General features: G+C 37.0%; 2 protein-coding genes across 9 annotated transcripts in view; one reads left to right on the top strand and one right to left on the bottom strand.

The window, feature by feature from the left end:
- The window catches only part of LOC139970447 (mitogen-activated protein kinase kinase kinase kinase 3-like), a 78,273-nt gene extending 76,868 nt beyond the window's left edge, over positions 1-1,405 (bottom strand). For all 5 annotated transcript variants that reach the window (XM_071976167.1, XM_071976169.1, XM_071976171.1 and 2 more), the window contains exon 1: positions 1,186-1,405. In XM_071976167.1, coding sequence (XP_071832268.1) covers positions 1,186-1,272 — 87 coding nt within the window. In that variant the 5' untranslated portion in view covers positions 1,273-1,405. The remainder of the gene's footprint in view (positions 1-1,185) is intronic.
- A 5,421-nt stretch (positions 1,406-6,826) lies between these two features.
- LOC139970438 (heparan sulfate glucosamine 3-O-sulfotransferase 1-like) lies at positions 6,827-10,143 on the top strand. 4 transcript variants are annotated; one of them, XM_071976100.1, is made up of 2 exons: positions 6,827-7,135; positions 7,951-10,143. In XM_071976100.1, the coding sequence occupies exon 2, from the start codon at positions 7,973-7,975 to the stop codon at positions 9,206-9,208; it is 1,236 nt and encodes a 411-aa protein (XP_071832201.1). In that variant the 5' UTR covers positions 6,827-7,135; positions 7,951-7,972; the 3' UTR covers positions 9,209-10,143. The 4 variants fall into 4 exon arrangements, with proteins under 4 accessions (XP_071832201.1, XP_071832199.1, XP_071832198.1 ...); XM_071976098.1 differs by having other exon boundaries at positions 6,827-7,197; XM_071976097.1 differs by having other exon boundaries at positions 6,829-7,097.
- The last annotated feature ends 2,741 nt before the right edge of the window (positions 10,144-12,884 follow it).

The following is a 12,884-nucleotide window of genomic DNA, read 5'->3' as shown; positions in this document are numbered from 1 at the left end:
CCAATGTTGAAATGGATTGTTAAAATAAAATGGTAAGTACAGGTATCTACTTTAATATGGTCAGAATATGCAGAACTAGCATTTTGGGAATTATTTATGGCAAACTCTTTGCAAGATGTTTCAATAATGCAGTTAACAGTCCTTAAATTTCCTCAACTTTAAATGTAACTTGAACAGATTTGAAAACACTTCAATGTAACACAAAGGGAAATACATTTCATTTAATTTTCTCCCATAGTGTATGAACCCAATTTGAGGACATGCTAGATGCTAGTCTAGCAGCAATGTGCGGTGCAGGTTAGTCTATTCCTATATGCAATGGTTGTCTCTCTTTGATTTGCTGCAATTTGATGAATAATCAATCACATTTTTACACAACTGACCTTCTGCAAACACTTCAGCATTCCTCTTCCCACTGGACTCATGAATAATCAGTGGCTGTACTGTTATTTGTTACCACATTTAATCTTACCTGTCAGTGTGACCACACATTATATGTAAGTATGTATGTATTTATCTTAGATCCTCCTGCAAGCAGGAACTTGCGAAGAAGCCTCACTGGCTTATCAAAGCCGCAAGCAGACAAAAGTCAGTCTCTTACATTCATATTTAATGTCCATGATTATGAATTGTCAATTGTCAACAACTCTGTAACTGGACGACATACATTAATCTGGGAGTGACTCGAACTGGGGACCTTCACATTTAATGCCTTTACTGTTTAAAGTAGTAAGCTTAAGCCAATACTATTCCTGTCTAACTAGTGTTAGAAATACCCCTAGCCTAGGCCGAAAAAATTAACAAGTTAGCTAAGTATTTACCAATTGGATAAAGTAGCCTAAATCAAATGCTAGGCTTGGCTCGGCCAGTGAAATATATTTTTCTGTTGGCCTAGGCTAGTTATGGTTTACAAATGGTAAATATATACCACTCATTACACTTGTATTTCAAAGCACAATGACCGTACCTAAAATGGTACTGTTGTTAACAGTTGATCCACGTTCATCAGAACGGCCTAACTTGTTAAACTTATTTAAGCCTAGCGTAAAGTTAGCCTACTGTAGAGCGTAGTCTTAAGTTTAGCCTAGTGTTAATGTATGTGTTTGCAAATACCTCCTACGAGCTAACGTTATATTATTATTACGGCAACACTTGTCAAGCATACAACTGTTTCCAGTTACGCACCTTGTAAACATCACCATACGTTCCACTACCTATCCTTTGGAGGAGTTCAAAGTCATCCAATGGATTTTTTCGTGAAATATCCATCATTATTGAAGTAATGTCTCCAAATAAAAACGTATTCCAATATAAATCCAAGTTATGGTACGGATTCCATCATCATACTCGGGAGGGTTTGATATGTTGTGAACGAATTAGATGTCATACGAACAGTGATGAATGACCTGCATGCAATACTTCCTGTCATGCGCATGTAATGATATGTATGGGACCACTGTGTAGTTATTATACACGCCAGAGGGAGGAGAAACAATAACAGTTATTCGTTGAGAACAAAATGAGACAACTGTTTGAGATATTAATTTGGCCTTTAACATCACTTGTCAAGATGATTCACTCAGTATTTTCCAATGAAGTATTAAATTTGCGGCAAATGAAGGCATCATGCATCAATCGATGACTATAAAATGATACAAAAAAACATCGTTCATTTTGTAGTACCAGAATACCTTTCTCAGTTGATGCAAATATTACAATTTGAGAACCCAAAGTTATCAAAATTTACTATAGTGCTTGTAGACATAAAATAGCTGTCAAACTAGGTGAGAGTAAGTTTCAAACCACTTTCTCGGTCGACAATATTGATGGTTCTAAACCTTGCCGAGCATTAGGAAGTAAGTTTGCAACTGATAATATTAATACACTTTCCTAGATTGTTTCAACAAAGATATATCACTCAGTAATTCATGAATTCGATTTTCAACCGTTTTGTCCGACCATCCGGATACTTTCATAATGGTATCATACGTGAGGCAAAAATTGAATCTAGATCTATACACCATTATCGAAAACATATCCAATCAACTTCAAGTCATGCTTTACAAAGGCATACATTCTCACGGTCTAATCTGAAAACGGCCCATGCGATGTACTGCCCTCAAAAAGGATGAAGTAACAATGGCTTAGAGAGCTATACCCAAAGATGAGGGGGCACTGAAAACCGGTGGGACTTTGGGCTCTTCTGAAGAAGAATTCTGTGGTTATATAAGCTACGGTTGCATAGGCGGGATAATAATTTATCTATAAATGTCATCTATTTTATCTGTCAAATTCAATTACTTTCTGAGACAAATATACCATCTTCTCGAAAAGTTTGAATTGTTGGATCAATCATATTTTGTATTTCTTCCTCGTTATTTCAACTCATAATTTAAACTCCATATTTTCATATTCATCTATTTCTGCAAACTTTCGACTTTATCCCGAGTTTTGATCTGATTTATCGACTCCCCGAAATCTCGACCAACTGAATGATCTAGCGCCGTTGTGGAGTGCATCCCTATAGTGAAAACACGAGGGAGCAGAGGGGTACCCCTTCCCACCACCACTTGAAACATGATGGGCATGCTTCCCAGCCGCCCCCCCCCCCCTGCCCGTCCCCTGGACTCCCCGTTTTGCTCCTATAAGCTTATCTAATAATTACACTTTATCGTTATGGATAAAAATCAAACGTCGTTTACTGTGTAATTAAGAACGGTATATTCGGAATGTAACTTAACGTAGTTATATGTATGTTGCATATATAGGTATTTACAATACAATCGTACCATAATGTTAACTACAAACTTACACATTACTATTGAATGGTATTGTCCATGAACATTTCTCTATTGAATGATTCTCAATTTTATCAGCTTGTCTTACATTTTCCGGTCTACGTCAAAAAACAAACTCCAGTAGTTCAATCCACTTTGTGAAATTTAGACAAGGTATACACGTGGTCATGTTCTGTCTGTTCGAGATGCATGTCTAGAAAGAAATTCAACTGACATGTGCTATCTATCATTTCATAGTTAATATCTGGGACTTTCATGTTACTTACAAGTCATTTCCCCCTTCTGATCACTCTTCTCCCCAACCACCCCCCCCATGAATGTTAATAATTTTAGAAATAGAGGCAACGTACTTCCCTACCCATATACAAGGTCTCGTTGCGAAAAAAATAAAATCCTGTTTGACCAACGAATTTCCTAAATGCCTTCAGTCATTTCCAATCCACGTGATTTTTACACCATCTGTATTGATTATAATTGCAAACATGCGAAGACGTCACTGCAATAGGTTTATTCTGGGCCCAGTTTCACCTAATTCCAGGGACGTAGCCTGCGGGACAGGGGTAGCTCTCCCCCCTCCCAACCCCCCCCCCCCGAGGTTTACACTTCCGAAATGAACATAGGCATTCGACAATGTGAACGCCTGGACAGTATGTACTATTTCAGGTAGTTTTAGAGAAATGTTCAGTCGAGATTCTAGGCACGTTATTTTAGGAATGGTGTTTTAGAGGAACATAAGGTTTATTTTAAACATTTCATCACATATATGCAAGATCGCGGATGCAATGACCGTGCGATTTTTTTCACGAGTTTTTTTTATATAACAATAAACATGCAACTCCTAAGATTTCACCAGAAAACCCCTTTTTCATTTCCAAATGAGAAAAAAATCTCATTTGGAGCACCAAATTGCACCTAAGACCAGGTGAAAATGCAAAATTCTTTACAAGATGGAGTGGGTGTTGAAATGTGCTATATTGCACCAAATTGTATCTGAGGCCACCTGGAAATGCAAAGAAATTCCAAAGGGGAGGGGACACCCCCTCCCCTTAGACCCCTTCCCCAGGCCGGCCATCAGTCTTCAGACCCCCCCCCCCCACTCAAAAGTACCTTCCTACGCCACTGGCGTAAACAGTGTAGCAGTCTAATGTGAAAGTACGGTTTATAAACAGTTTGTTACGTCTATATGTGTTTATGATCATAAAGCACATAGACGTAATAAAAAAAGCCTTCTTAGGCTTATAGGTTTTATTGTTACAGCCCCTATATCAGTGCCTCAATGTTTTAACTAAGAATAATGATGGACTGTGAAGAAGCTTATATATACCACGGCCTTTTTTAACATATAAACAAGGGGACCGCGGACCCTCCAGTCCCCTATACAGCCCACCCACTCAGCTCATTGCCCCTCTCCCACCCCAGTATAGGTTCCAGTAGGTGGAATGTAAAGCAAATAATGATAGCACAAACCTAACAATAAATTTACACCTACATTCCCCATATGGCTTTCTCTCTGCATATACAGGCTTTGGCTACCAACATAATTCCCTAAGGTGCTTTTATATCTTCAATTACCCGTGTAAAACAATATATAAAGCAGAGCTGATCAAGTAACATAAAGTTAGGTGCAACATACAAGACATGAGAAGTGGCATTTCCGGCAATCTGGGAGGCATTTTTGGCAAAAGAATTATTCACTTTTTTACACTTACATTAATGTATGTCATCATTGTTGTGGAAGACCATAAGAGGTGTCATGATAAGGATTTTGCACCAATTTATTATGGTGTCAATTTATGCAGCGGTGCTAGTTATATCACCGTATCAAGTATAATTTAGACCATCACATTCAAATCGACACCATATTCACAGGCATTGTGACACGATGAAATAAAGTCAATACCACCGTATCCCTATTGACACGGCGAAATATATAGAAGCAGTCAATTTAATCGACACCATCATGTTGACTTTATACGGTGCAAAACAATTGACACCACCATATGTAAATACCAACTGTCACATAATGCTTCACCGTGATAACAAATGTGCGATCATGAGACCGGAGTTTGTGTTTCTTTAACATAACGACTGTACACATGCTATTTTACTGAGACGAAAATCACACCCTCCATCGAGGGTTTCTCCCGGACTGATTAGTGACTGCCTTGATTCGAGTAGCGAATAATATTCAGTCAGCAAAACAGCATGGGAAACGCATCACTTCAACGTTACATGCTAAGAATTTTGTGGATCACAATTACGACAGTTTTGTACATTTAAGGATACTCTAAATGTGGGGGACCCAAAATGTGGGGGACCGGAGCACGTGCCCCTGTTGCCCGCCCTTAATCCGCTACTGATAGAATTGTAATACGACACTACAACATTACAGGTAGACAAAATGCCCATGTGAAATATTTCGATCCTTCATTTCTTATCATAATGATATACCTCCCACATTTTTCACAGATTATATGTTCGTCATCCGACCGCGGGGATGATTAGGTAAACAAAACTTAAATGTGGCCGCGGTAAATCAATTACTTTTCCAGCCCTATATACCACAGGTCACGATTTCATGATCTAACCAAGGCCCCCATTCCGCCCTCCCTCCTCTCCCATCTTCACTGCGGCCCGCAAAAGACTCTACATTTTCAACTTCGTGACGGGAGCAACTGGCTATACTGGCGACTCCACATTCAAAGCCACGCATAGACTCGAGACTAAAACTTTTTCACTTTTAAATTGTTGCATATTTATGAGTTATGGCGAAACATTTCTTATCTATTATTATACAACACCTAATTGAATTCTGGTCATTTGATTGGTCAATTGCTCGTTGATTGAATGCAAAATCCGCTCTATTCCACTCTATGAAATAGAACCATGGGTTATACTTTTTTGGTAGAACTTTTTTTCAATGGTAATTGAGCAGAAAAACCTGTCTGTTCAAAACAATCTGTAGCATGAGTGCATTTTACCCATCTTAATATAATATGTTGTTTAAAACAAATAATGAATGGTTTCCATTCATGCAATAGTGCAAATATTTCATTCGTTGAAAGATGTAATTCGTTCCATTCAAGTCGGCTGCGCCTCGTTGAATGGAACATTCCATCTTTCAACTCATGAAATATTTGCACTATTGCACTCATAACCATTCATTATTTGTATACTAATTTCTGATATTTGATTTTTTTTATACTTCAGGTACTTAGCCTTAACCGACTACATAAAATGTCAAAGCACTCATACTAAAGCTCCCCGCATACTGTCCCAGTAGACGCGGCTTGACTTAACACTGTCTCGACCGTCAAACCAAGGTTTCGATAACTTCGTGGAAAGGCGATTGATCACTACGATTGATCGATATTCTATCAATTTTAAATCGAGCCAACCCACATGTTGCGTCTTCCCCAACTAAAAGTCGGTGACGGTTGTAGTGTATGCTGCGGTATACGACTGCAACTGCCAATTTACAACAAGGTGCAACTAAACACGAGTATAATTATTTTCTCACGTGCACTAAACGAGCACCGACCTTTAACAGAACATCGAAGATTGTACACCTTCGGAGATACTTAGTCTTTCAGTCACCCAGTGTGTGTTCATCAGTGGTTTAGTGCTCGCTCGGGAGTCAGTTGTTCGACTATGGCTATGTTATCTTGATGGCTACCGTAAACTAATTCTGTACATTCGAGTTGCTTTGGTTTTTACCAGCTTAAATTTTCGAAAAGGGTCGACGTCTTTGTTGCAGTGAATTGAGAAAGAAAACTATTTGGAGTGAGAACGAAAATTGTAATAGCTTTCTTCATGTTTTCACTTCTTAAACAGAGGGCGTGAAGTAGTTATTACAAGAGCCGAATATAGGCATGGCTGTGGTTATTTCTGGAACGTCGCTCTGCGTTTGAAACTCATGGTCAACGCCGGTCTCTGTCATCGATTAGTAAATAGCGCCATGAATTTTATCAGCTAGCCTATTAACTGTTGAAGCATATATTACGGCTGAAATATGGTCATTTCGGAAACTCAAATTGCTTTGATAGTCAGGGTTTAACTCGAATGGATTCTTAAAAGAGTTAACTTTTTTATTTTCATAGTATAGGTAGACATTGTGTCATGCACTACTTTGACAGTGTCAACTACAACTAGAGGTTAAAGCATCGACGTATTTATGTAGTGGAACTCGACATAAAAAAACACAACAGTGTCGAAACTACATAAGTGCCAGTGGTCAATGAAGCAGGAACGATAAAAGAGAAAGCAGATGTTGCAGATGAAACATGAACGAACTGATAGGTATCCTCTATCATTTGTTATTGATATCGTTACTGAAGGCAAGCTGTGAAGAAACGCTAAAATAGGAGACATTATGAATAAACATGTCTTTTAGGCACAGGTTTGTCATACAACCTGGGTAGCCTCTAGGCTACTTTCGATAAGTCTAATTTTTAGGCTGAGGCCTAACTTCTTGAGGCTACCATTGAAATTAATGCTGACGTTTGTTCTAATACTTAGTGTATTAGTTAACCTAAATTCTCCTCGTGAATCTATTAACACACACATAACTGTCCTTTTCCTCTTTACGAGCAAGGCATAACTTGCCTCTTTCACTTTCACTTCAATATGTAGGCTTAAGCACTGATGTAGCCTAAGTTAGGTGGTCTAAAAATGCATTTAGGCATAACTGTTGTCAGGCTACCCAATTAACTTACGTTTCCTGTAAATATTGTTCTGTTACTGTTAGTCTATACCTTATAATATCAAGGATATTCCACAGCTTCAGTGAAACAACAAGGCAGAGTAAGAGGTTAGATCTGTGGCTACCATTTACTTTGTTAGGAAAAAAAGAAGCTGTTTCCATATTTTTAATGCCACAAAAACTAATGCTATTTAGAATACAGTGAAAATTTCTTGGTAAGTGCCTTTGTGAATGTTAACCATAGTTAATCTTTGCTCTGTATTAGTTATCAAAATGTGATTTGTCAAACTGGTTGTAGAGTTACACTTACCCAGCCAGTTGATACAAACTAACTACAAGATTGGTTGGATGAATCTTTCCATTACTATTTCAATTGTTTGATGAAAAATATTGAAAAATTTATGTTGGTCTCATAACAGTATTCTAATTTTATGTCTTTCATATTTTCAGGTGAAAGTAGACACAGTGGAAAATGGCGGTGCAGAAAAGGTACATATTAGCATGTTGTGTAGTACTATGTCTCATTGTTCTTTGTCATTACCAACGATTTTGGGGTCAGAAATATACCATCCCAATTAAACAAGGGATCAAAAAGCCTGTAGTTCATGATAACTTCAACCGATGGAAACGTTTATTGGCAAACAGATCGTACGCATACTCAAGTGTCATCGTGGCCAACAATGCGAGGCCATATCAAAGACTTAAAACAGTCAAAAAAGAAAGTGGGTTGCCCGCCCGCATTGATTTACATGTTGGGAACTTGTCAGTGAATAGCTCCAATATTAATAGGACCTGCTTCTTCTTTGAAAATGGAAACGTTTACAAGCCGGTACCGTGGGACAAGGAGGTTCTAAAAACTAGACACTGCAGCAGGCGTCTGCCAGATGCGATCATCTTTGGCACCAGACAGTGCGGTGCTAGCAAGCTGGATTTCTATCTTCGCACACACCCGGATATAGCCTTCACCGCCAGGGAAGAAATGCATTTCTTTGGGTCACCAAAGGAGACGAGGGGTATCGATTGGTACCGGAATCAGATGATGCTGTCTAAAGCGAATCAGGTCACGATGGAGAAGACTCCAAAATACTTTGTGCGCCCCACAGTTCCAAAGAAACTACGGGACAACCTCGGAGTGAGGACGAAACTGGTGTTGGTTCTCCGCGATCCAGTCGAGAGAGCCATGTACGACTTCTTACAGTTACGACTCCTTTGGGACGAGAAGGGCACAGAGCTGATGGACAGATGGGCCGATTTTAATGGGACCCTAGACAATTATTACTTCTTACTGAACAGCTCATTTGAGACAACTGTCCTGAGATCTTCGGGACAAGTACGGCAGGAAAATGCCTTGGTATATATTGGTTGCTATTCGTATTTCTTGGATAGGTGGCTGAAATATTTCCCGCCGTCTCAGATTTTGATAGTGGATCACGAAGAACTTGAACGCGATCCTGTTCCCGTCTTGAAAAGGACCGAAAAATTTCTTCGAGTAAGTCAGTACTTCACCGAAGACAAAATGTATTTAAATCCAGAGAAACAGCTCCATTGTCTGTCGAGTCCTTTTAACCATTGTGCTGACGAGAATCAAGGACGTGTTCTTCCTGAGGTCGACAAGGCTGTGGTTCAGAAACTGAGGGAGTTCTATAAGCCATACAATCAAAAGCTCTGCCAAACGTTTCCACAAACATGCAGATTCAGTTGGATGTAAAAAACCAACGGAAAATAATCGTCCGCACCCCAATATGCCGCCACGAAAGTGGACCAGAAAGGTTAAAACTAATAAATATATACAAACTCTGGCAAAGCAAAGAGCCAACTTGGTTGTTTAACGATAATTATGCAAAATGGCAGAGGCCAATTTTAATGTTGAAATTTGTGTAGTGGTTTTGAAGGCTCCGAAGCCCTTGTCTTCTAAAGTAATATGCTTCCTGCTTATGTATAAAATCTGCTATACATCTCTGGAATTTGGCCGTTTTGTATAGTTTTTTGCTATGTGATACTGGATAAATTATTCCCTGAATGGGAGGTATAACTATTTGCCTACTTGATGTATACATATTTATTTTGGTCATGCAACGAGATACTGAGTTTGTTCCAGACAATTAAAAACCAGCCCTGTTCTGTAAATTATTTTGAACTTAAATAAGAAACTTGAATAAGATTGACCTTTAACGTGTTGTCAACTACACTGCGCAGGTCCTTCCAAACTGACTAAGATTGTATTATCGAATCCTCAATAATGTTGTCCGCAATTTTTCCACACACTATCATTAACACTCCATGAAAAGAAGTCCTGAACTTTGCACAATTGTTATTCTCTTGAGGAAGTTATGTGAGTGTTGTGTTGTCCCGTAGGCAGCCTCCATCCATATACATCAGCATCTAGCCGTCTTCTGTGATTGAGTAAATGCCACAAATTTGGCTGCATTAGTGTTTGCATTGTATCATATGGCAAATTTGACTTAAATTATTAAATGTGTAACATTCCTCAGTTTCTTCCTACATTCAGCAGCCAATTTGGTTCAATAAATCTTTTTGTGGCACAGGTGAAGTTGTGTCTTTAGACCCTTAGCAACATCCTTTAATCAAACCTACTGAAGGACAAGCAGTATATTTGCTCAAATTCTGATATTTGGACATTTACCACCATTTAAAAAAACATTTCACTGCAGTTATGTCAAGACAAATTTCAGAATACAATAATGTGTATCCATAATGAAGGACTCTTTCGCAACCTTCTTTTAAGTTTTTCTTCAAATTATGTTCAATTCATAGTAGTGTCACGGATGAGTTACTACCTTCCCAGTCAGTTTCACTAAAATTGGTCCGTAGAATTGGGTCAACTCAGATTTCAAGGACTTTAAAAATAATTTTAATTTTTAGCTGTTTCTATGTCTATTGGACCAGCCTTGGATCTTGTGATAGATTTTTCTCATTTAAATCATAGGAAGCCAAAGGAGAGGTTTGCTTTCTGTTCGAATAATTGTCAATCTCTTGTGTTCAAAGCAACTCAAACAAAGGTTTGGCAGAAAAAGGGAAAAATCAAATGTTGCCCAAAATTTAGATATGTTTGAGGGAAGTAAATCTCTTCCTGTTTCTATTTCTTCTTTTTTTCTTCACATTTTGAATTGGAAATCGTTTTAATTTTTAATCAACTGGTGCTTATCCTTTAAAATTTATATATCTTATATGTGAAAAATAAATAATATGAATCTAAAAATCTAGACACTCTGTAGATTCTCCGACTAGTTTGACCATGCAATATATATATAGCCTTGACAAAGATGAAGTCATATTAAGAAAAAAGTCACGGGTGTAGAAAAGGTCTTCATTTAGTTGTGGATAGTATATTCTTAATTTGTCTTTTAAAAGGGCTGTTTTTTTAAAATAATTGTAATCATGAGAATGTTTAAGGTATAATTTTATAATTTCTTTTTATGCTATGTCACACACAGTGTATTCCATAACAAAAATATTTAATATTCCATGATGCAATGGATTCAAATCATGTAAGGATAGTTTTACCATATATGTAAAATACATATATATGTTATATGTCAATTAAATTAAAAGCCAAATGATCATGTGGCTGTTGGATTCTTTGACACAACACAAGTATCATGTTCTGTAAACAGCACCATTAGGCAGCCTAGTTCAATAGGCATTGGAAGTACTCTCTACGTAAAATAACCAAATCGGAATTTCTGATAACGTACAGTTTGTGTGTTGTATTAATGTCACAACAGGTGTAGAAATATCCTGTGAAAACATTTAACCTGTCAGAGGAACAGTCATAGTTGACCTACCACACTTTCATAGCAGATGTATCCAGCCTAGCCTACTGTATTTCAGTGAAGCTACTTTTGTCTTTAACTGTTATTCACCATCCGTATTTTATTAATTCAAGTTATTAGAAAAGTCTATTAACAAATCTATTTCATTTTGACAAAATTTGTCATTCAGATGAATTACTGACATCATTATTAATTACATTTTAAACCAAATACAGGTATGCGATGATTGAAAATACCAGCAAAATGGTCTTCATTATTTGAAAGTAAATACAATTTAAAAGCTAGTAAGCTGTATCTTGTTATGATCATAACAAGTAAATATGATTAGGTTTAATGCTACAGTATATGCTACTTTAATTTTGACCAAGATTTACTAGAGTTATTAATGCAGTATACTATTTTAAGTTCACTCAATCTCAGTTCACAACATGGTATTCTGCTACGACTCATTAATGTACTGTAGTATGCTTCTATGGTGCTCTAAATGCACAGAAATTCTTTTAAGGATTTATTAATGCAGCATCTTGCTGTAACTTTCATGTGATGGAATTGTGTAATCAGTTATTAACTGTGGTATGCTACTTTTAATTTTGTTTTAAGTTTTAGTTTGTTCAACTGTATTCTGGTAGGACTTATCAACGTACTTTGCTGCTTTCAGTGTACAAAGATTGGATTATATGTTGTGATATGCTTTTTTAAGTTCACTAAACTATTCCGCCAAGACCTGTGAGCATAGTATGCAGCTTAAAGTACACATAGATCAGATTCTGTTAGGATGAATTTATTAATACAAAATGCTACTTTATGTGTACTAAATTGTGTTCTGCTAGGATTTATCAATGTAGTATGCTACTTTAAGTTCACAAAGATTGGATTCTGTAAGGATTTATTACTGTGGTATGCTACTTTAACTTCATTAAACTGTATTCTTCTAGGTTCTATAAATGCACTATGCTGCTTGAACCCCACAAGGTGGAATCCTGTAAAGATTTTGACTGTGGTATCCTTCTTCAAGTTTACTTAATTGTAATTGTGCTAGGATTTATCAGTGTATCAGTTTTAGGTGCACATTTTGTTATGATTTTTTAATAGCATATGCTACTTTCAGTATCAAATTACATGCTAGGATATATGACTTAATGAAAATGTGTGTGGATTAAAAAATTGTTCAACTTAACGGAAGTAATTTAACTTAACCAGTAAACATTCATGTACTGTAGTGAAAACAAAAATCAAGGAGACTATCTTATGCTCCTATTGTTGGTTAAATTTTTAGACATTGTCAATATTATCATTAAAAGTATTTTTATCAGACATTAACTTCTGCTTTAGCGTAATATTAAGGATGGAACTATTGAAGATGGGTTTGTGTAAACATATGTTAAGTATTCATTATCAAAGATAATTTATAGTCAATGTTTGGGCAAGGATCCAATTATTCTGGTAATGGTAGAGATTTTGATTCGATGTGGTATTATAAAATTGTTCAAAGCTATTAAGAATCTTTTTGAACTGTAGTCTTGCGGTAAACTTGTATGTTGATTATAGCTGCGGTGTATTACGTGTGAGCTTGTTGTATCGTTCCATACT

This window comes from Apostichopus japonicus, chromosome 8, assembly GCF_037975245.1.
Source record: "Apostichopus japonicus isolate 1M-3 chromosome 8, ASM3797524v1, whole genome shotgun sequence".
NCBI lineage: Eukaryota > Metazoa > Echinodermata > Holothuroidea > Aspidochirotida > Stichopodidae > Apostichopus > Apostichopus japonicus.
Note: the sequence above shows the minus strand (reverse complement) of the source record. Positions and strands in the feature narration are given on the sequence as shown.